We start from the raw sequence: 22,067 nt of genomic DNA on the forward strand, positions 1-22,067 counted from the left end.
GACATGCTTGTCAGCTGTGTAAGAACTCCTTATTGTTATTTTCAAATCAACAGGGCTGCAAAGTAATTTTATTTTTAATGGAGTATTCAAGTTCACTTCCTTTATCTGCATGTGGATGGTGATGCCCTATACACTGATATCCTTTATCCATCTAGGAAAAGGCAGCTCAAGTATCTTCAGTGCTTCCTTCACTTGGCAGGCTCAGAGATTATTCCCCTGCTTATCTACTGACCCCCTGTACACTGCAAAGAACAAGAGGGGAAAACATCCCTTTGACAATATTATTAAAAAAATCAATTAAACCATCAAGTTCAACAGCTCTAATGTGAGTCTAGTTGTGGGTAAGGATTAATTGAGGATGCCAAAGAGATTCTGGGTGTATAAACCCCTGAGGCAGGTACCCAAATCTCTTGTCTGGGAACAGCTGCTTCTTCCACACAAAGCAGCACCTCCCTCACTCTGACCAAAAGGTGGAAGATATTCCTGCAGAAGGATTTAAATCTGGAGAACACAGCCAAGAAAGCCACCCCTGCACTGGCCTTACTCACTGGGGAACAACAGGAAGGCTCCATGCCTGTGACAGACTCTGGGACAGGGACTCTGCCCTTCCTCAAACTACTACACAAAGTAACTGCTACATGAACTGGGAGCTGCCTTGCAGCAGAGATCTGTCAGACACACAACAATGGGCTCCACTCCACAACCAGAGCCCTCAGATATTAAAATACAAAAATCACATGGACCACTTCGAAAAGAAATCAGGAGACAAAAGACAGGGCAAGAAACCATCAGTAAGTAGCAATGAATTTTTTTCTGCAAACACAACATTTAATTTAGAGACTGAAGTTAATAAGTTATAATTTTTAGGGGGAAAAGAAAAATCAAGAGAACCCAGAGCTATGACAGGCAGAGGGTGCTGCCTCTCTTGATGGAACACAAACATGCCCCTGAGCTACAGCTCTTAAAGCACATCCTTTCTGAATACAGATATTTATTTTTTTCAGTGGCTTAGACCAAAATGTAACATTCAGGATTCCCTAATTCCAGCACAGATACAGTGACTGAAGCACCCAAACCCCTTTGTTCCATTTGCGCAGGGAAGAAAAATTCCCTTAATATTGTGTAAATGGAGTTTCATCTATGTGAAAAACATCTTGGCATTTACTTGGAAATGTATTTTCATGTTAACAAATGACAACAAGGGACTGCAGGTAAAACCCAGGGTATCCTCAAGCATTTATCCTGGGGGAAAGTGATGTTCAAAAGTCCATCACTTATGCCTACAAATTACTGCCCCACTAAAGAGCAACAAATCATCCTCAATAACAATGAAAACAGTCTGGTGAAGACATCTCACATCCTGCAGAACTCTTTTCCAAGACAGGTATGTGCAAAACCTCTCAAGTCTTTCTCTGTTGGAATGTGGAAGAAGATTTCCACCAAAAATTGAGGATGCTACTTCTTTGAACATAACAATTTCCAGAAGAAAAGTAAAATGCAAAGACTAAGGTGCTCTTCAGGAGCAGTCCCCAAGTGATCTTCTGAAGGAAAGCACAGATTTAAACCACAGGCAACAAAGGCAAAAGCAGTTCTTAAGGAAGGCCTCAAACCCAAAACCAGCAGAACTCTCAAAAGCCCATTTGGCAGAGCAGAGGCAGGACAGGAAATTAAAATATCAACCAAAACTCCTTCCTGTGGCCTCTTTGTCAGACTCCTTTAACCAGCCCAAGGACTGCTCTCCAGGCTCTTCCAGTATGAACCCATCACATATGGAAGGCAACAAGGAAACCAGAAGAAAATAAAGAGTTAAATATTATCCAATCTTTGGTTTTTTCTTCAGGTTGGATTTGTCAAGCTGTAGAAGAGAACAAGACTCTGAACAGATGATGACCTGGAAAACTGGGTTGCAATTGTTCTCTGACAAACTTGGCATCTAGGACCTGTCAAGAATTGTCAGGAGTCTGGTTCCCATGCCTGCTGTTTATTTTGATTGAAAAATCCCTTCTCTGTGTCTAAAAGCACATGGAGGAAGAAAATGAACTTGGCTTGTAATTGTTGGGCAAAATGAGGAAGAGGAGGTTTCCTATTTCACAGGTATCCAAAATGTGACAATCCATTTTTTTTCTTTTGGAGTCTTCTAAACACCCAACTAGTATTTTCCAATTGATCCTCCATGCTTTTCCCAATACTACTGATGATTCAGTTTGATCCTAAAACTACTGCTGAACACTGAATCCCAAACACCTTCACTGTAGGTTCTTTCTAAAAGGTAATATCCATACATTTCCTTGTGCTGGAAAAAAAATAAGTAGCTGTGAAATAATTTATCATTATATCATAATGTAATGGTATCATTACTTTAAAGAAACAGGCTCAAAGCAAGAGGAATTTAAATACTAGATTAAAAGGAATAATGTAATTTAAGATAAAAACATGCAAAGCCTTTTCAGTATCATAGCTACTAAACTATGGGCTGCAATCCTTCATCACCTGGACTCAGAATATTAGAACATGCAGAAAAATTTAACATGATGGTTCCATTCAGTCACCTTTTCTTAAATTCTTCTTACCCTCCCCTGCCTCTGCAGTAGAGGGTCCCAAAATTTCATGTTAAAGCAGCAAGACACATTATTTGTCACCACAATAGAGCAGTTTGTTTTTCTACATAATTATTACAGAATCCAGAATGCCAGCTGCATTCAAAACACGCTTTTCCCAAAACGCGCTGGGTAACGAGTTTGTTATTTCCTAAGTAGTAAAACAGTCTTTATTCTCCAGGTATCACTTAGCTACACATTAATAATTTGCTAATTCTGAACACTCTACTGTACTTTAAAAAGGGAAAGCTGCTGTTGAGAGTCAGCATCCTCAGCACTCAAACTCAATCCAAAATTACCTTTGCGTCCACGAATTGATGTAAGCAAATATCTTGAGGGCATGTTCCTTTCTGAGCTGCAAAGCATCACCACCTTCAATGTCTGATACTAAAGAAAACAAAAACATAAACACAGAAACAAAAACATTAACACATTTTTTAGAAGAAAAAAAAACCATCGCGCACTTGTTCTGTTATTAGAAACTACCTTTGATAACACAGAAAGTAAATACTTTATTGAAACAAAAACTTGTAGTTTTGGTTAACAAGATTTAGATGTAAGTGACTTGGAAACTCAAAGTGCACAATGTTCTTGAACACTGCTCCAAAGGTTTGTGAGAACAGACCCTTCTTGTAATTCTATTTTTATCAAATATTCTCATAAGCTTTACTGGGAACTCCTGATTGATGTGCACTTTCAAGTATGAACTTTGAACAACTTTACTCATTAACCAGACACCTTAGGTTTGGTCTTTTGTTTTGCTGGGCTTTTTTTCCCCCCAGATTTTTAAATGCCTGCATTTTGAGATGACCCTGAGACCTCCATTTCCTTCTCCTGATCAGATAAAGACTGAGAAAAACAACAAACAAACAAAAGCCAAACCACAACAGAACTACCAAGATAAGAACAATGTGCTGTGTACATATAAGGTTATTTCAGACTGAGCTGATCATCACTGCTTTCAAATACAGACACATCTATCATGACATTTAACCATAATGAATCACTAATTGGCAAAATTATAAAGGCTCACCACATTTGTTACACAGGAAACCAGAACAGTTCTGTACTGAGTTCAAACCCCAAATGCTTCACTGAGGGATTATCAAATGTCCCACTTCCCTCCAAAAATGCTTCTGCACTCCAGTAAGGCCAACATCAGTGGGGCCAGACTCCATTTAGGCAGCACCTGGTTATGTCCCAGGGCACTGCATTCTGCCTCCTGGCCACACTGCTGTCCCCAGTGCACAATTCCTGCTTCCTCCTGGTCCTGAGCCTCCAAACATTTGTCCAATTATCTAATTGCTACACAAATCAAGGTCAGCATTCCTCTGAAGTGGATCTTTGCATTTATAACACACCTAAGTTCTCATCTCCACGTTTCACAGTATCACACCCTCACAAATCCCCTCCACAAGCAAACTTTGTGGGAAAGGCTCTCCAACAGCTCTGAGCTCCTCAGCATCCCTGTCCCAGCCTCAGCCCTGCAAGGTCCTGCCTGATCCATCCATGCAGGTTCCCAAAAGCTGCAGCTAATGAAGGTCTGTGGGCACGGATCAGAAAGCAAAGCTCAGAAGAAAACCACTTCACAGAATAATCACACTGAATAAATACTTCTGATTTCTTTGAAATAAGGACATCACGTATGCACACACATCCACATTTCCATACATATATACAAATAAAAACTATCCAAAAAGCAGCCTCTGAGCAGGATACCAGCAAACTTTAAAACCACTTTTCTGTCTCACTCCTAGAAGGCTCTGAAGATCCTACACAACACTGGGCACAGCTCAAGGTGGAGAAGCAGACTAAAAGATGGGAATTACTCAATATCACCTTTTATTTTCAACACCACAAATTAGCAGGACAGTTAACTCTCTGAAAGACAAAGCACAGCACTGAAGAAACCAAGAACTCCATCACACGATTTAGGTCAAGCTTACCACAAAAGACAGATCTTTAGCTACAGATAGTATCTAAAAAAAAAAAAAAAAGCACCAAAAAAACCCTGCCCAGCATCAAACCTTCATAACCTTCATAAAACTTCTGCTTTCCCAATTCTGTGAGCATTGTTAGTAAGATTAATTCCTTCAAACTCAACAGAAAAAAAATGTTGACAATTACATAGCAACAAACATGATTTTACCTTGTAGGATCTCACACATACATTTCTAACACTTCCCTCATCCCCACATGACCCCACTCCAACAAGCAGGAGTAACTCCAACTCACAGAGCAGCCTTTTCATTGCAATAGATTGAATCACTCCTAAATTTCCCTCTTTGAGATTATAAAGAACTGAAAGTTAAGCAAACTGGATCTTTAAAAGCTACAATTGCCATGTGAAGAAGACAGAATAGAGAAGTTATGGAAATACTGAGCCTAATGCCAAACTAATGTCAAAAATAGGGAGGTATTTGCACAAGCTGGAGAACCTGTAATTTTCCTGTTTATACATTCTCCATCTCACACACTGACCAACTTCTACTGGTGCTATTTATTAATCACTGTAATTAATACAGTGGCTACAGAGGTGATTTCCCTTTGGGTGTCTGTGCCTAGAAACAATCCTGGTTTATGCCTGAAAAGGCAGGAGCTCCATGCAGCAGGAACCACAGGAGGCTGCAGATCTTAAGTCTGTGCCATCACCAACAGTGGCAGTGACACATGTGCCAGGGCTTCTCCTGCACTTCAGCTCCAGTTCTCTTCTGTCCTTAGCAGAAATTATCCTGTTCAGTTAATTTGTGTCCTCACAACCAAATTTCACTCTTGGGCCTTTAAGTTCCTCTGAGTATCAGCTCTGTGGATGCTCTTGGTTTGCAACACCTCCGTTTAGGGGCACATGCAGCTCCAAGTACAGATGCAATTGGTTCTGAAGCATTTCACAGATTTTTTTTTTTTATTTTTTTTTTTAATTAAGGAAATATAGATGGAAAAGCAATAGGAATAAATGCACTCATGGTCATTCCTGGGCATTTTCTGATTTCTGTCAGCTCTGTAAGAACTTCCTTGCTGCACGATTTCCCTTCCAAATGATGAAGTCCGCCTCTCCTTTTAAATCAGTTCTCTTCTACCTTGAAGGGGCCTGTAGTTAAAGCAGACTTTAGGAATAAAGCCTGTCCTTTGCTCTCTGCCATGCCTCAGGAACTCCTCAATGTGCTGCCTCCCCACTTTCTCACACTTGCACTGTTTCAAATCCAGCAGTACCAATCACGTCAAACTCTTCCAAAAACAACTACTGCACCAAGCCTCCATCCTGCAAATTGGTCTGGTAGCCAAGACTTGTCCCTGGTTCCACACCCAGGACAGAGATTCCCACAGAATGCACTGAGTTATCCCTGGGTCCTTTCAGAGCTGCCAGGGTGCTCTCATGAACAAGAACTGCTGAGGTGTGCTCCAGAGTGTCCAGCCAGGCACTCCACGGTCTCTGAGTTTCTGTCTCAGCAGGGGCACTCCCATCCCCAGGCCGGGCTCCCATCCCCGAGCCGGGCTCCCATGCCCAGCTCCCATCTCTGGCCCCGGCTCCGGCTCCCATGCCCAGCTCCCATCCCCGGGCCCAGCTCAGCTCCCAGGCCCGGGCCCAGCTCCTTCACATCTGCAGCGGCTGTTTCTTCCTCCAGGCACTCCCAAGGCAGCAATGTCAGAGATGCTCTCCTTCCCCATCTCTGAGCTCAGCTTTCTTCTCCTTCCTTAAATTTGTTCTACCAACTCTTACTTTACTCAGTTGAAGCCTTTTAGACCTTTCCACCCTCGAGTCCTTCCTTTTCCCTCTTCCATTCCATGCCCACAGACACCTTCCCCCAGCACCAGATCCCATTTCACAAGCACCCAGCTCAAGCCCACACCACAACATCTGTGCCATGCATTTCCCACAGCCTCAGCATTCCTGCAGGAACCCTGGGAACTGCACAGACCCAACTGGCCACCCCAGCTGAAATGTGCCCACATTCCTGGTGGCTTTGGAAGCCATGGAACCCTCAGGCTGCCACCTTGGGAACAGGGGAAGCTGGGAAGTGTGAGGAATGTCAAGGTGGGAGAAGTAAACACCTTTGGAATAACCAGAGTTGTAAAATTGCCCCGCCCCACCTGGAGCAGCTTCACCCCAACATTGCTCATCTGTGGGCAGAGATGTGGTCACCATTAGAGTCTCAAAAACCAGAATATTGAAGGCTTTAAACACCCAGAACTAAGCAGCAGAAAGAAGGAAAACTAGGATGCAGATGAATTCCAGCTAAATATATTTTATCCATATAATGCAGGAAATGGGGTCTTTCCACACACTGGCAAGGGCTCATTTCACTGAGGAGTCACAAGATGGTTTAGAGAACTTTTTATCACAGTAAAACCACAGAACAAAAAGCTGAGCTCAGAACTAACCTAACTTAACATCTTCTAGTGTATAAGTTTTCAGATATTCTTAAAAAAAGAAACCAAAACAGACTGACTTGAAGTGCAATTGTTTATTCAAATAGCTGATGAGAAGCCAAAACACACCATGGTCAAAGTAAAAATTTAAAACATTTCATATCAAAAATAAAAAAAAAGATAATTTCCTTGCTGTTTCCCCAGTCTCCTGTTTTACTTGGCCAGCTCTAAATGAAAACGTGGCTGATTTACCTAATCTCTCACTGAAGGGTGATTTGCTAAGTGTTACAGTACTACAAACAACACAAGCTCCTCCCTCAGAAAAACCCCTACAAATAAATTGACTAAACCAAGGAAACGACAGAAGATGAGAAAAATACAAACCAACTGCAAAGAGCCAGGCAATACAATTCCAAAACACAACTGTGGCCAAAGGAAGCTAAGCTGCTAAGTGCACTTCTAGCAAGAACCTGGGAGCTAGAGGAACACACTGTAATCAGACCTCAAGGACAACCATCATGCTGGACTTGTGGGGAATATCTTATATCCAAAGGTCACTTATCACACTAATCACAAAAATCAAATGGCAAGCAAAAATAATCATTTTTAAAAGCATACTTCCTCTACTTTCAGCAACATAACAGAGTCAAAAGTAAATAATTCAACACTTTTTAGATTTGTAACTCTAATTTCTCCATATTCCAAACTGTGACAAGGGCCAGTTGCATATGGATTGTGCTCCCTCCCCAAGCCTCATCCCATATCAACTTTTCATGGGAAAGATGAGATCAATTAGAGAATGAACATCCGTATCAAAAACTGGTCACTGATACAGCATAACCAGAGGAAATGAGCCGTACACTAAAGAAAACAGCATTAGGAGCAATAATACTAATCTTGAAAGAAATCCATATGTGCGTGTGTATATATATATATAAAATGCATAACATTTTGTGTGAGTACCATGCACCCAGCACATTTTTTCAATGCATTGAGGTGTTTTCAATGACTACTAGGGAGTTTCTTTTGCTCAGGATCAACAGCATGTAAGATGATAGCCACAGAGTTCAGCATCTCCCATTCCCTTTCTACTTTCATCTATTAGAATTCCTATTTTTATTATACAGAATTCATGACTGCCTTAAATTGATTCTCCAGACCTCTTCCCAACCTTTATGGAGCCATCCTTGACAAGTATTTAACAGGACAGTGTCGGCTTCAAGTTCAACTGGCCAAACTTCCTACAACTTTTCAGTGAGGATAAAGTCTTCTTTCTACCTCAGTCTCTTTAACACAAAAGCATCCCAGAATACTCACTAGATACACATAATCAAAGAGAAACACAAGTGCAGATCGTACTAGAAAACACAAAAAGTTAATTCCTTGGTATAGAAAACACAAAAAGTTAATTCCTTGGTATGAGAAACACTTGTTCAAATGCCAGGAACAACGAGATCTGCAACCCAAACTCTAGCACAATAAAATTCCATAATAATGGCCTGGTTAAGGTGCTTGAGTGCCTTTAATGCCACCTTGATGATCACTCATCAACCACCAGAGCATTACAGATACCTACAACCATCTCCATCCCATAATACACCTCAAATTAATTTAAAGTCTACATCAAACTGAACTTCTTCTATTTATAAATATTACACCTTGGTAAATAGATTGCTTTCCTGCAACTTTCTGACTATAAAGTATACAAATATTAAACACAAAGACAACATAATGGCTTTAAGACAGGAATTAGCAACTTTAGGAGTCTCATTTCCCTAGAAAGAAACAAAATGTGTTCGTGTCAGACACAAACTTCTGAACAAAGGCAATTTCAACAAAACTGGCAAAGGTTTGCAAGTCTAAGCAGTGCTGTGCTCTGAGGAATGGAAATACAGGAGCTACTCCAAAGAGCAAGGAAAAAGCAGTTTCAGCTGGTGTCCCATCATCATCTGTTGGTTATTCAGCACCTGAGTAATTCCGCACAGCCTGAGATCAGAAGGAGCTGAGGAGTTTTAACTCAGTATTCCAGTGCACAGCACAGTTACACACAGAGCACAATCAGCCTTGGTATGGTCACCAACCAAACAGCACCTCCAAGATAAAACTTCACCAGAACAAACCAGCTGACCCCAGGTAACTGCTGCCTTTATCTTCTGCTCCTCTGCAAACACCAACAAGTTCTCTTTCAATCTCTCCATTCCCTTCCCATCCCACCTCCCTGTCTTCTCCAGCAAACACTTGTCCTGATTTAATCATCCCAAGTTACTGCACTCTGGAGCAGAGCAGCAGCAGCTGGCCCTGGGCAGCTGTGTGCAATTTAGCAATTGGTACCTTGCAGGAGTGATGTCACCCTGAGCCTTTCACCATGCCAGGCCACGTCTGCTGTGGGTTAAATTGCCCCCTTTAGAATGGCTGCAGATGTCCACCTGAACATAAAAAGTCCTTCTTGAGAGCATCTTAAGATTCCACCTTCCCAAAGAGAACCTGCCACAGCCACTGGTCCCAGCAGCAGTTCCACACTGTTTTAAATGCAGTCAAATGCCAATTATCAGACAATACCCAGACCCACCCAGCACACTGGAGCTGGCTCTACCCAGAACCTCCTGTTGCCATTACAGTGCAAGAGTTCTATTGTCAGCACATTGCAAGGGTTCCATATTCCCATGGAGTTTGGTACCTCCTTGATGTTCCTTGTAGGCAGCTCCTCTAGGCACTGCCTCTTCCTTGTCCTCACAGCAGCCACCCAACCCACTCTTTTATAGCACTCCTCTATTGGCTACAGCTGTGGCCTGTTAACACCAGGCTGCTCCTAATCCTTAACAATTGGCTCAGCTGCAACTCTTCAGGGGGTAAGATTACTTTCTATACCTTTATTTACTGATGTTCTATCCCCCTACAACCACAATCTAAATAAACTCTTAAATACAGCATCTCCAATGTGCTGCAGCATGAGCCAGGCCAGGTCTAGCAGCAGCACTGCACACAAAGCCCAGCCTAAGTTCCTACACCACTTCTCAAAGCTCAGCAACACTGAATCCACACATGCCCAACAGTGGCAACCTGGCCAGCATAAGATGGGAATGTGAAATCCATCATTGATAATTATGATTAATATTGATATAATGATCAATGCATAATACATAACTGAGGCTGGGTTATGCCAGTGACTGAGGGACCAGCAGCATCCCATGCAGCACTGAGCAGGGATACAGAGGAGATTCCCATCAAGGTTCAGGGAGCAGAATGAGCTGCCATCACTCAAACACTGTGTGATGCACATTTGGCCTTTTTGATCAAATGCCAGGAGGAAATGGGTCAGACCAGCTTGTGGGATATCTGGCTGGGAATGGAATTCACCAGGACAAACTGCACCTTGCTCTGGCTCTGCTGGCCCAAGAGGGTTGACCGGGAGTCTCCACATTGTCCTTGTCACACCCCAGCTTTGAGAGGGCTCCTGGGCCCAGCAGGAATGCACAAAGCTGCTCTGGCCAGGGGGGTGTCCAGGCTGCTGCATTGCCATGGGAGGCTGGCAGCACAGCAGGGCTAGCCTGGCTCCAGCAGTGTTCCTCAGCACTGCTTCCATGGCAGTCATGTCAGACAGAAGGATCTGGGGGATCCCTGCACTGCACCTCCCAATGCTTCTGTTATCTTGGGGTTCCCTGCAGCCAAGATATTGCAGTGCTCCCTCTCCAGGGAAAGGCAGGTTACATATTACTAAGGAAAAAAACCCACAAAGCAATTTCAAAGCATCTATGCCACTCACTGGAGTTAAAAAAAAAAAAAAAAAAAAAAAAAAGCAGCACTCAATTTCAGAGTCCTGTTTTAACTCAGTGCTGTGAATTGCCTTTGACTCCAAGACAAGATGTTACAATTCTGGGAGGGCTGTGTTTTTTTCTTTGTATTGAAGTTGTCATAGTTCCTCTTTCAATTAAGAAAAAACCCAACAAAACAAAACAAAAAACCCAGCTCAATTTAGGCAGTATTTCCACAATCAAGTCTGCCTGACATCACCAAAACACAGACTAGATGTGGAAAGTCAGGCTGCCCATCATAATATTTTGACAACAGCCACTGCAAGTTTGTTAAGGAATCAGCGCAGGATTGGACAAGCTCTGCATAATTTGAGCAATTCCCAGCATATCACTAATTATCCCAAGGTGAATTTCCAGGCTAGGGCTGACAGTGTCAGTGCCAAAACTACTGCTCAGATAAAGGACTGCTCGCCTGCAGCTCACAAGAGAGTTCTTGCATTCTTTCCTTTCAATAACAGAATGTATCAGTACTTGAATGACTCTGGGTTTGAGTCATTTTCTCTTAATACTCCAGCTCTGAACTTCTTTTTAAATACTACTTTAAGGTGAAGACACAGAACTCAGTCTATCAAACTACTTTACAAGTAGAACAAAGACTTAATTGCATGAACAAGGTTCCAAAAACTGAAGAGGTTTTCTATCAGTTTTAATTAAAAGTAGCAAGGAATGCAAAAATTAAAATACCTACTCCAGGAAGCATTCTATTTTCGAGAGAGAACTTTGCAAATGAATTCAGCTGTACTACTTGGCACGCTGTGAATCAGCTTCAGACAACAGGAGCAGCTTTCCCCCACAAGCAGAAAGAAAGGCCCAGGACTGAGCCACCCTGGCCCACAAGAAGCAACAGATTACCAGCAGATTTCCAACAAAAGCATGTCGTGACTGTGCTCCAGCTTTCAGGGACAACATCTGTGAGAGGCAAATATGATGAATTCATTTCTCACAGAGCATATTTAAGGCTGCTTAAACAAGGAGATGAGAGGTAATGGGCAATGGGTCATTATCCTCACTGGAGCTCCAGGCAGTTCATTGAGAGCCCAGGAAGAGCTTGCTCAGCATTTGAACTCCAAGGCTTGCTTTGTTTCCAGCAGCACAGGTGCAAGCTGCACTCATTCAGGAAGGACAATAAAATTCTGAGAAAGGACAGGCTAGCAGTGAAGTCACTGTCTCTCAACTCTCAGATACACACTCAAATTTTGCATTCCTCTGTGCCAGATAATCTGTATGTAGTAATTCTCTCAAACACAAGGTGCATTAGGTAATTTACTGGCTAAAACAATTATATAATTTCTGAAAGCTGCTAGGTTGAAAGAAGTAAGAGAAACAGGAGATGGCTGAAGGCAATGCACAGGGCCCATACAAGCACATCCAAGAGAGCAGTTAGGTTTCATGACAAGCATCCTCCATGACTAGAAAATGTATTTACAGGTGCCATTCTGATATAAACAAATGTTCTTACAGGTCTCATATCAGCAAGTACAGCTATGGCTACACTGAGCTCAAGTCACTCTGGAAAGACTCAAACTGGCACTGCTGCTCACACCCACTGAGTTTCCAAAATGCTGATTTCAATTTCTGATCAGTTTGATCAGACTGCATCTACTCTAAATATTACAGATCAAGCACTGACACTTAGGACTTGAAATACTCTGGCACAAGTTTCACTTCAATATTAAGGAGAAAAAGTAGCTCACAGGAAAAAATAGTTCAACCCAAAGTAAACCAGCAACAGTTTGTTGTTAACTGTGAAAGGAGTGAGAGACCAGCCAATGCAGACAAGGATTTACTGCACTCACCATCCTTCAACTAAGCAGAACTTGATTGCACTGCTGGTGAAAACCATGGGTTTTTTATGAAGAATTCAATAATTACGTGTCACGGAATAATAAATAGGCAACTGAGCACTTCCTGAAGATGAGAAGAAACTCTTGCTAAAAATTATCAAATCCCCCCAAAATGAGCCAAGCAGCACAACAGAAAACTAAAGACAACAAGTGTTGAACAACACAGCACAAAGGATGTTTCTATACACAATTACATAGATTAAAAACTCTCAGGTGGAAGTCAGTGCAATGAATTGGAGGCATCTTCAATGTGTGGAAAGAGTGGAAAAAGGCAAGAAAAGTTTTCCACTCATTCCTTGATGGGAACCAATGATGTGCAGGGATTCTGATCTAGAAACAAGTCTCAGTTGACACAGGTTTCTCAAGTGTTATTCACAGCCCTTCTACAAATGAGCTGAAGGAAGGTCAACTCCCAAAGGTGCATTTTCCACAAGGACTTTTTCTGACAAGTTTCTCCTTCCACCAGTTGCTCCAGCCCTAAATCTCATGAGCAGCTCTAAACTCACTGTCCACTGGATGTGCTGGATCTGAACAACTCCAGAAATAAAACTCTGCACATCTCCAACAAGCTAGATATTTTTACTCCATGTTAAGAACACCACAGAAATCCTCACCGCTGCATATTTGTGTTTAGCATTCAGATTGCAAATCAATTCCCATACCCGGAAAGGAGCAAAGTGGGAAGAATGGCTTCTCACCTCTTCACATTTTCAAGAAATTGCCAATTTGCTGCACAAAATGAAAGAAGAAATCACCTCAATATAAGCTTAAATGGCAGAAATTAAATGGCCACAACTCTGTTTAATTGCAGCATGCTGTTACTACAAGCAGCCCTGAGTAATCAGCACAAGCACTTGCTTCTGAGGATGGTAAGACTCTTTTTCACATTCTCCCAGCATCCAGACAACTACAAAGGTGTAGCTGGGGCTGCAGAAATCTCTATTACCTACCTGAAAAAAGTCAGAGAAGAAAACAGATGAAATGAAAGGAACCAAGAAGCAAACATTGCTCTTCCCTCCCAATCACTAAAATGCCAAATCACAGCCTGCTCATCACTTGGACACAGAAAATGATTCCAGGATTTGCTTTTCTGACTCAATGTGAGTAGAGCACAGAAAGATGGAAGCAAACTGCAGTGACATGGAGAAATCAAGCAAGGAATTAAAACCTCTAACACAAAGTCTGTATAACAATAACACAGAAGAAAAAGAAGCAAAAAGGAATTGTATGAATTAAAGGAATGGGTGAGCCTCATAAGTGTCTCCTAGCAGACAAAACCAATCTCCCAAAGCAGAGGCATCACCTCCAAGGCAGGCCAAGGGAGATGGAGCCAGGTCTGCCCCCAGAATCTGTCCCCTGAACCCCAGAGTGACAGAGCCTGAGCATCACTGTGCCCCACAACACCCTGCACCAGCTCTGCATCCAAGGACAGCTCCAGGAGCTGCTCTGGCACAACCACCACCAATCACAGACAGCTCAAGTATGTTGGCTTTGGGTTGGCTCAGGAACTGCTCAGGACTTGGGTGACTTAAAACCACCCTCAGGGAGGGACAGCAATGCAGCCACAAGCACATCAAAGAATGATCAAACAGGCAGATTTCCTGCATGGAAACATGATGACTTCACATTCTACACTGACCGAGTCTCTTTTGGACATGAAGCAAGGGATGCTTTTCTTTTCCTTTCCTGCTTTCTTCAGTTTCCTTGAACGTATCCCCTGGCTACTCTACAGTGCTAGAACCTCCTGGCTTTAAGGATATTATTCCAAGTACTTATCCCACAGAAGATTTCCCTGTACACAAAGAGAAGCAGCTCAGTAAATACACCTCAGTGCTGTGTGTAACCCGCACCAAACTCAGCAGAACAGGATTTATGTAACCCATCTTCAGCATCACTGACCAAGTGGCCTGAGCTATGAGAAGGAACCAGTTTGCTGCAGCCTGAACAGGAAAAGTCTCAGGACAAAATCATTCCTGATCACATCAAATAACGTGAACCAAAATAATTGTAAAGAACAAAAGCTGAAATATCTTTCCAAAAATAGAAGCCTTTTAGCTATTAAAGACACAGAGTTTTTCTTTGCATTGCTTTACAAACAAACCAACTTTGTCTTAGTGCCACCTCCCCTTTCACTTTAGGAAGTTCACAATTAGTGAGGATCTAAGTTTCCCCTTCCATTTTTTTCCCTCTGTTTACTCCAGTTCATTTGGAGTAGCACTTCACAGTCCATAACTGCAATTTGGCAATGCTGCTACAAAGAAAAGGTTATTTTCATTTTCCTTTAGGCCTGGTTGCTCATTGCCTTAAAAAGGGTCAAAGACAAAAGTAAACATGAAAAAATTCCTGAATTTCAGTGTTATAAACAAGCAACTTTCTTTTCTTCAACAGGAGACAGCAAAGATCCAAAAAGTTGGGCAGTTACCCCAATAAATCCTCCACAGCATCTCCGCAGAGATTCTGAACATGGAAATACCACTTAAGGGGAAAAAAGATGAATCTTTTAAAAAAGGCAAAAAAAAGAAGAAAACCATGAAACAGAGACAACTTCTACAGTTTTGCACAAGAGGAACCATCAAAGAGCCAAATGAAACCTTAGATCTGCACAAAAACACCAGAGCAATCAATCCTGAAGTTTACAGGTAACCATGAACAAGTGAGAGCAGCTCTTGGAGACCAAGTGATGTTAATGATGCAATAGTTGCAATAATTTTATAGCACATCCTCAATATCTGAGTCCTCACAGCATAAAATATTGATCCTGCCCAGATCCCAAAGAGCAAACTGAATGCTGCAATGTTTTGGAACACAATTCCTCACCCACCTCAAGGTAAACATACCCTCAACCCAACCTCCAAGACTCCTCTCTGTACTCCCCACATGCCAGAACAACACGACAAGGAGTCAAGAATCTCCAACATCCCCATTCAGGGCTATCCTGAACCTACACAAACAGTCAAGCACTCCAGCACCTCAAGTGTTTTATGGAGCTGATCACTCTGGGAGCAGTTCTGCAGACCGTGATAACAGAGAGAAAAACAAGTGTGAGTCCACATTCATCTCCTGTGCTTCAGTAAACTGGGGGGGTTGTTTTGGGTTGGTCCTTGGGGGCTTTTATTTTTCTGGTTTACTAAAGAGAAAACATAAGGAGAATAATAGCCTGCAAGCTGGTGTAGTGGAATAACATCTAGAAGGCTCTAGTCATCAGTGTGAACTGATTTTACAAGATTTCAGAGCTGACTGGGGAAAACATGGGCTGAAGAGGTCGTAATTGAAAAAAGTGAAGCAGAATGCTGGGAAGAAAACAAACTTTGTTCCCAGAAACCAAGAACTGGGAATAACCAAGGCCTACCAAGGTAACCTAAAACCACATAATAAAACCTATTTTTCCATGTTGTAATCTTTGTTTCTCACTTTTATAAAACCCAAGCCAAACAAGAAGAACAAACAAACCAAAACCAAAATCATCTACAGGGTTTTAAGTCAACACACATCAAGATCAGCTGCAGTCCCAAAGGGGAACCTCGTAGCAACCAAGCTGAGCTGAGCTGGGCTCTCTGGGACACGCCAGGGCCAGGGCTGTGGGGACACTGACTCAGGATGGCTCTGAGAACCACACTGGCACCTCCAGCCAGGAAGGGGCACCCCCAGGAAAGCCCTGCACCCCACAAACACTCAGCACTGAGCACCAGGTCCCCAACACCTGGGAGTGAAGGCTTCACAGGGATGGGGAGGTGTTACAGCTCACTCCTACAGCAGGGATCTCCAGGCAGCTCACACCATGCCCTGGCTCCAGTGGGACACAGCAACCTGCAGAACTCCTGTGAGACCTGAGACAGCCAAGCCCACCTCTGAGGTTCCATTTCTGTGGTTTCTGGCTCACTTTGGGCCTGAGATTATCTGGGTATCCGTGCAGTGCCTAGCAAAACAGAGCTGTGCTGATCAGGGCCTCTGGACAGCACAGAAATGTAAATACTGCTCAAGAACAAGTGAAACTCAATATAAACCCTCCTAACTGACAAGAGCTGGCATCCAAAGAAACCAAGGAATGCAAAGTGTATCAGGGTTCATTCTGGGATACAGAATGCTGGAGATTCACACAAAAGCACAGAATGTCCTCAATGCACTTTTGCTGTAAAATTTGTGCACATTTAAATGAGCCCCTATAATTAATGCTGTGAGAATCTGTTCCTAAGCCTTTTGCAAATAAGTGGCCTTATCTTAAAGAGCAGCCCATTGGGTCTTCCCTTTCTCCTCTTCTATTAAAGGCTACTAAAAATGTTTATATTGTGGAAGATTAATTAAAGAAAAATCAGACTCTTTATAGACTTTACTCCTATTAAACCCTGCCTGGGATAATGTAAATGATGCTAAGAAACCTACAGTGAGAAATTAAGACTGTTTGCTCTGATTGAACAGATTGTCTTATAGTGCAACAACTCCTCTAAAGTCTGGACATTTCATAGGGGAATTTACATTTTATCAAGTTCCTGGATCTAAGCATAACTTCAAATTACTACTTCTCAGGAAATAACTTCAAGATCAGGGAATTTACTAGGTTGAACATGTAGATCAAATGCTGAAAATCAAGATGCTGCAAGAGAAGGAAAAGAAATATATACAAAAAAAACAACACTGCTGATTCCACCCACAGAATACTGCCTGCTTCTCATGCTTAAGCACAGCAATGTATGCTAAACACATACATGCATGCTTACACATTTTGGCCAAAAAAATAGTCTCACCACTCCACAGGTGTCCAGCTCAGCAGCTCAGGCAGCCCCTGAGTGCCAGGGCCAGGACCACTGAGTGCCTGTGACAAAATGAGGACCTGGAGTGTTCCCAGCACATAACCCTGGGCTCCCCAAAGGTCACTGCTGGACAGAACTCCCAGCTCTGCACAGTCAGGGCTGTGGGCTAACACTGGGGCACTCTGCAGTGGGACTAACACATTTCTAATGTAAATGTGTCTGTTTGGGGCAGAGCTGCTCAGCTTCACCCTCCTGTCAGCCCTCGGCTGGGAACTCCCTAGGCAGGAAAAGGGAGCTGCCCACGTGTTCCTGCTGTCACTGCCCTCCCCAAGCCACCTGCAACGCAACCGACACCAAATCCTGGTTTGTAAACATCACAGCCAGTGAAGACAAAGGCCAGGGTGCCTCCTAAAAATGTTTGGTTGACAAGAAAATTCCAAAAGGAAGGAGATGCTGTTCCCTGGCCTCTCTGGAAGCCCTGCTGGGGAGGTCAGGTGAGAGCTGATCCCAAATGCTCCGTGGGCAGCAGAGGAAGCTGCTGGCAGCCTGTGCCTCACACACTCCAGCCCTGACCTCATTCCTTACCACCACTTTTCACTTCTGGTGCAGTGTTTTAGAAACCAAAGCTTGACATCATTTTTGCACTATGTACTATGTATCATTATTACTTAAGGAACACAAAGAACTCAACTGGAAGTTATAAAAGAAACCATCCCTTCCTCACAACTCAGTCTCATGCAGTGAGAAGGGAGCACCTCACATGTCTTTGTACCCAAACACACACCCCAAACAGTTCTGCTGATTTACAGAGGGCTTCTCGCTCTGAAGGGAAGGCCAAACCTAATGTCACTTAAACAGCATTTTTTGAAATTAACTACATATCAGCAGTACTGCAGAATTTTCCTAATGAAGTTTGACTTTCAAAGACATATTTCCCTCTACTTAATAGCAGAGATATATCTTACATAATGCAGAACCATTAAATTATCCATACTCCAGTTTTATTTATATATATATATATATATATATATATATATATATATATATATATCTACATTAAAAAAGAACTGGTAAAGTGATTGAAGACATTGCTTTATCTATAGGGAAATATCTATCTTCATCAATCCCAATTACCTTAAAACATCTGCAAAAATCAATTCATACTGGAATTTCAGGGATTCCTTGAAATATCAAATTTAATGTTACAACACTTTCCTATTTGATCATACCAATCCAAATCAAGTTTAAGCAATGCTTACTTATCAATCCATCCAAAGCAAGTGAAGTTTTCTCTTCCAACAAGCAGCCGTCATCATATACAACTGATAATTAAGTTTTATTTTGAACCTACAGTTTAAATAACCATTTGGTGTGTGATATCGACATAATTTAATCCAGTCACTGAACTCTCATAAGTTACTTTTACTTCTCAAATGAAACGCTGCCCATCACTGAACATCCTATTTCCCCAGCAAGAAAGAGGCCAACATTCAACTCCTGCAGGATCCTAGGGAGGAACAAGCAGCACATGGAAGTGGGCCTCAAAGAGTGAGGACAACTTCCCCCAAGCCCTGTCCTAGGCAGCATTCTGTGCTCCACTCTGCTGGAACAGGATTTGCAGAGTGCAACCAGGAAAAATGCCATGTTTAAGATCCGAGATAGTTAAACTTCCCTCTAATCGCAAACTTCAGCTGGTAAGTTGTTTCAATTCCTCAGCATCCGTACAAATGGTGGTTTTTTCGTCTTTGTTCGTGAGGCAGAGCTCCTGAGAAGCTGGGAAGGTACCTTGGCTGCCGCGGAGCGCAGGTTCCAAGGGATACACGAGGCCTACAGGGACTTTGGTGCCCCAAACGCTCCCGATCGCAGCGGCAGCGGGGGGAACACCTGCTGTATCACCCCTCCGACCGTGCCGGCAACACTCGGAGAGAGGGAACTTCGGGAGGGAGCCGGAGACCACCCCCGGAGCCAAACACCCGCCAGCAGCAGCAGCTTCCCGACCTCGCCAAGCCGAGCCAGGCTCCTCCAGGCGCCGCTTCCCTCACAGCTCCGGGAGGATGGGTGCCCAAAAAGCACCTGCACCATGCACCGAGGCCGGGCACAGCGAGGGGCAGGCAGGAGCACTCCGAGCCGCCGCCGCTGCTGCTGCCGCCGGTTCAAAGGGACCCAGCCCAGGCCCGGCTGCCCCAGAGCGGCTCCCGGCAGCTCCTCAGCCCGGCCAGGCCCCGCCGCGGCTGCCGGGGATGCGGATCCCGAGGGAAAGGGGGGATGGAGCGGGGACACGGCGGCGGCAGGCCCGCCCCAGGCCGCGGGGAGCGGGGAAGGAAGGAAGGGGGAAGGAAGCGCCGAGCAGGGCATGGAGGGAGCTCCTCCATGGCAGCGGAGAGAGGGAACCCCGCGGCCGGGAGGCCCGAGGCGCGCGGGGAGAGGCGAGCAAGGAGGCGAAGCGGGGCTGTAACCCGGTGCAGAGGAGGGTCCGCGGGGTCCCGGCCCGGGGGGAGGGAAGCGGGGGAGGGCGGCCGCACTTACTCTCATTTAACACCTCCAGCAGCTCGGCGCAGCTCTCACACATTGTTCATTAACAGCAGCAGCCGCCGCCGCCGCCTCCTCCCGACCATTGATTGATCCGCTCGGTGCTGCTGATTGATGATTGATGGGGGCCGGGGCGGGGGTCACCGGGGGGGAGGGGAGGGAGGGGGCGGGAAGGAATGGGAAGAGAAGGGGAGGGGGGGAGGGGGGGGGGGGGGGGAGAGGCAGGGGCCGGTCTGGGATCCGGGGCGGCTGATCAATGCAAATGAGCCTGTGGCGGCGGCGGCGGCAGCGGCGGGGAGGAGGAGGAGGAGGAGAAGCCGAGTCACTCACTGGCTCCCAGGGACTCCACGCGCCGCCATTTTGCTGAGGGGGAAGGAGGAGGAGGAGGCGACGGGAGCGAAGGGGGGGACAGGGCGCTCGGGCGCCGCTCGGCAGTTTCCGACCAGGCAGGAGGAGGCGAAGGTGGCCGAGTCCCTCCTCCTCCCTTTTCCCTCTCGCCCCGCCTTCCCACCGCGGTTCCGAGCGGCGGGATGGCGAGCGGGGAGGAGGAGGCAAGGGGGCGGGAGGGTAAAATGGCGGCGGTGGCGGTTGGGCGCGCGCCCGGGGAAGGGCGGGAAGCGCCTCTCCCTGCCCGCCTCCCGCCGCCGGGAATCTCCGCCAGGAACGCGCGCACGCCGCCGCTCTGACAGCGCCGGGGGAGCGGCTTCTCCTGCCCGCCCCTTCCCTCGGTGCCTGGAGCCGCGCTCGCCGGGCTGCCTCGGGGACCTCCCGCCTGAAGAGAGCGCTTAGCACGCTAAGCCGAGCTCCGTGGCGGGGAAGCTCCCGGCTTCCAGGCGCGTTTCCAGGTCTTTGGGGTGGTTTCTTGGCGTTTTCCGCCGTCGGGGCGCGGGACGGAAGAGCCGCCGCCATCTCCTTCCCGCGCCGCGCGGCTGAGGGGAGCGGGGGCACCTGTGGGCGCCACCGACCTGGACCCCGGGAATGGGCGTTTGGAGGGCTACGGTAGCGTTTTCTACTAATAACTAATTTATTTTTACCTCATAGTTTTGTGCCCTGGTTCGTTGGGGGGTTTTTTGCTTTTTTTTTTTGCTCCCCCCCTTCTTGCACCGTGATTTATTCTGTACGACCAGTAATGGCATCTGTGACTGGCTGGAAATAGTATTTTCTAAATAAATGACACGGTGAAAATGAACGAAAAACTTTAATTGAGGATACATAATTTATGCTGTTACAACTAGCAGTTAGTTCACTCTGCCTTGCGTGCGTTTTGAACGAGGTTTCAAACCCGTGGATGCCAAATTTTCAGGCAAGCATCTGTTTTCCATTAAAAAAAAAAAAAACCCAACCCAATTTTTTCTTTCTTTTTTTTTTTTTTTTTTTTTTTTTGCCATCTCTGAAGGCTGCTCACTCCCGCAGGTACATGTCAGTGAATCGGGATCACATGATGGGCTCGGCTGCTGTTTCTGCCCTCAGCCGTCAGTTCCGAGCACGGAGCGCGGTTTTTGTTTCTGCACCACCACCCAGCGGCCAGGCCGTGTTATCTGAGCACTGCCAGCGTACCGACCTGAACGCGGGATTAAAAACCCAAATCTATTAATAGCCGCAATGCAGATGCCATATAGTTTAGCAGAAAGTCAAACAGAATCGCCAACTGAGGGAAAAAAAAAAAAAAAAAAAAGTTACTTTTAATTCCTCAGTGGCTGTCTCGTATCTCTTCCACTTGAACTAAATCTGCTGGCATGGTGACAGAGATGCAGTTCTGGGTTTTTTTAATTCCGTGTGCATATTTGTCCAGGCTGATAACAGCGTGGTGGTTGGGTGTGTAACCTCCCAGTGCAGACCACAGAATGCTCAGCTCCAAACCATCCTCCAGGCATCACTTTGTTAACCTAAGATTAAAAATCCCACTGCTGTTCAAAAGTAAGAGACAATTTATTGTAAACAACATGTAGGGAACAGCTACAGTGCAAGTCAGGAATATACTAGAATCATGTTTCACCCAGAGTTCTTGTCACTGCTTTGTTTTGAAATACTTTCCATGGTAAGCTTACCAACAAAGATAGCTATTCCCAAATATTCCCTGCTGAAATTTCCTTTTACCATTTTAAACTAATACAGAAAATTAACTCCAGAGTCTACGGGAGACACAGATTCCTTGTCTGGTAGTTTAGT

The 22,067-nt window shown here is 44.7% G+C and overlaps 1 protein-coding gene across 8 annotated transcripts in view; it reads right to left on the bottom strand.

Moving 5' to 3' along the window:
* USP34 (ubiquitin specific peptidase 34) overlaps positions 1 to 20,040 on the bottom strand; it is a 114,476-nt gene extending 94,436 nt beyond the window's left edge. For all 8 annotated transcript variants that reach the window (XM_063152795.1, XM_063152794.1, XM_063152800.1 and 5 more), the window contains exons 1-2: positions 19,896 to 20,040; positions 2,897 to 2,984 (exon numbers count right to left, since the gene is read on the bottom strand). In XM_063152795.1, the coding sequence (XP_063008865.1) occupies positions 2,897 to 2,984; positions 19,896 to 19,938 (131 nt within the window). In that variant the 5' untranslated portion in view covers positions 19,939 to 20,040. The remainder of the gene's footprint in view (positions 1 to 2,896; positions 2,985 to 19,895) is intronic.
* Between the last annotated feature and the right edge of the window lie 2,027 nt (positions 20,041 to 22,067).

The sequence above is a fragment of the Melospiza melodia genome, chromosome 3, assembly GCF_035770615.1.
Source record: "Melospiza melodia melodia isolate bMelMel2 chromosome 3, bMelMel2.pri, whole genome shotgun sequence".
Taxonomy (NCBI): domain Eukaryota; kingdom Metazoa; phylum Chordata; class Aves; order Passeriformes; family Passerellidae; genus Melospiza; species Melospiza melodia.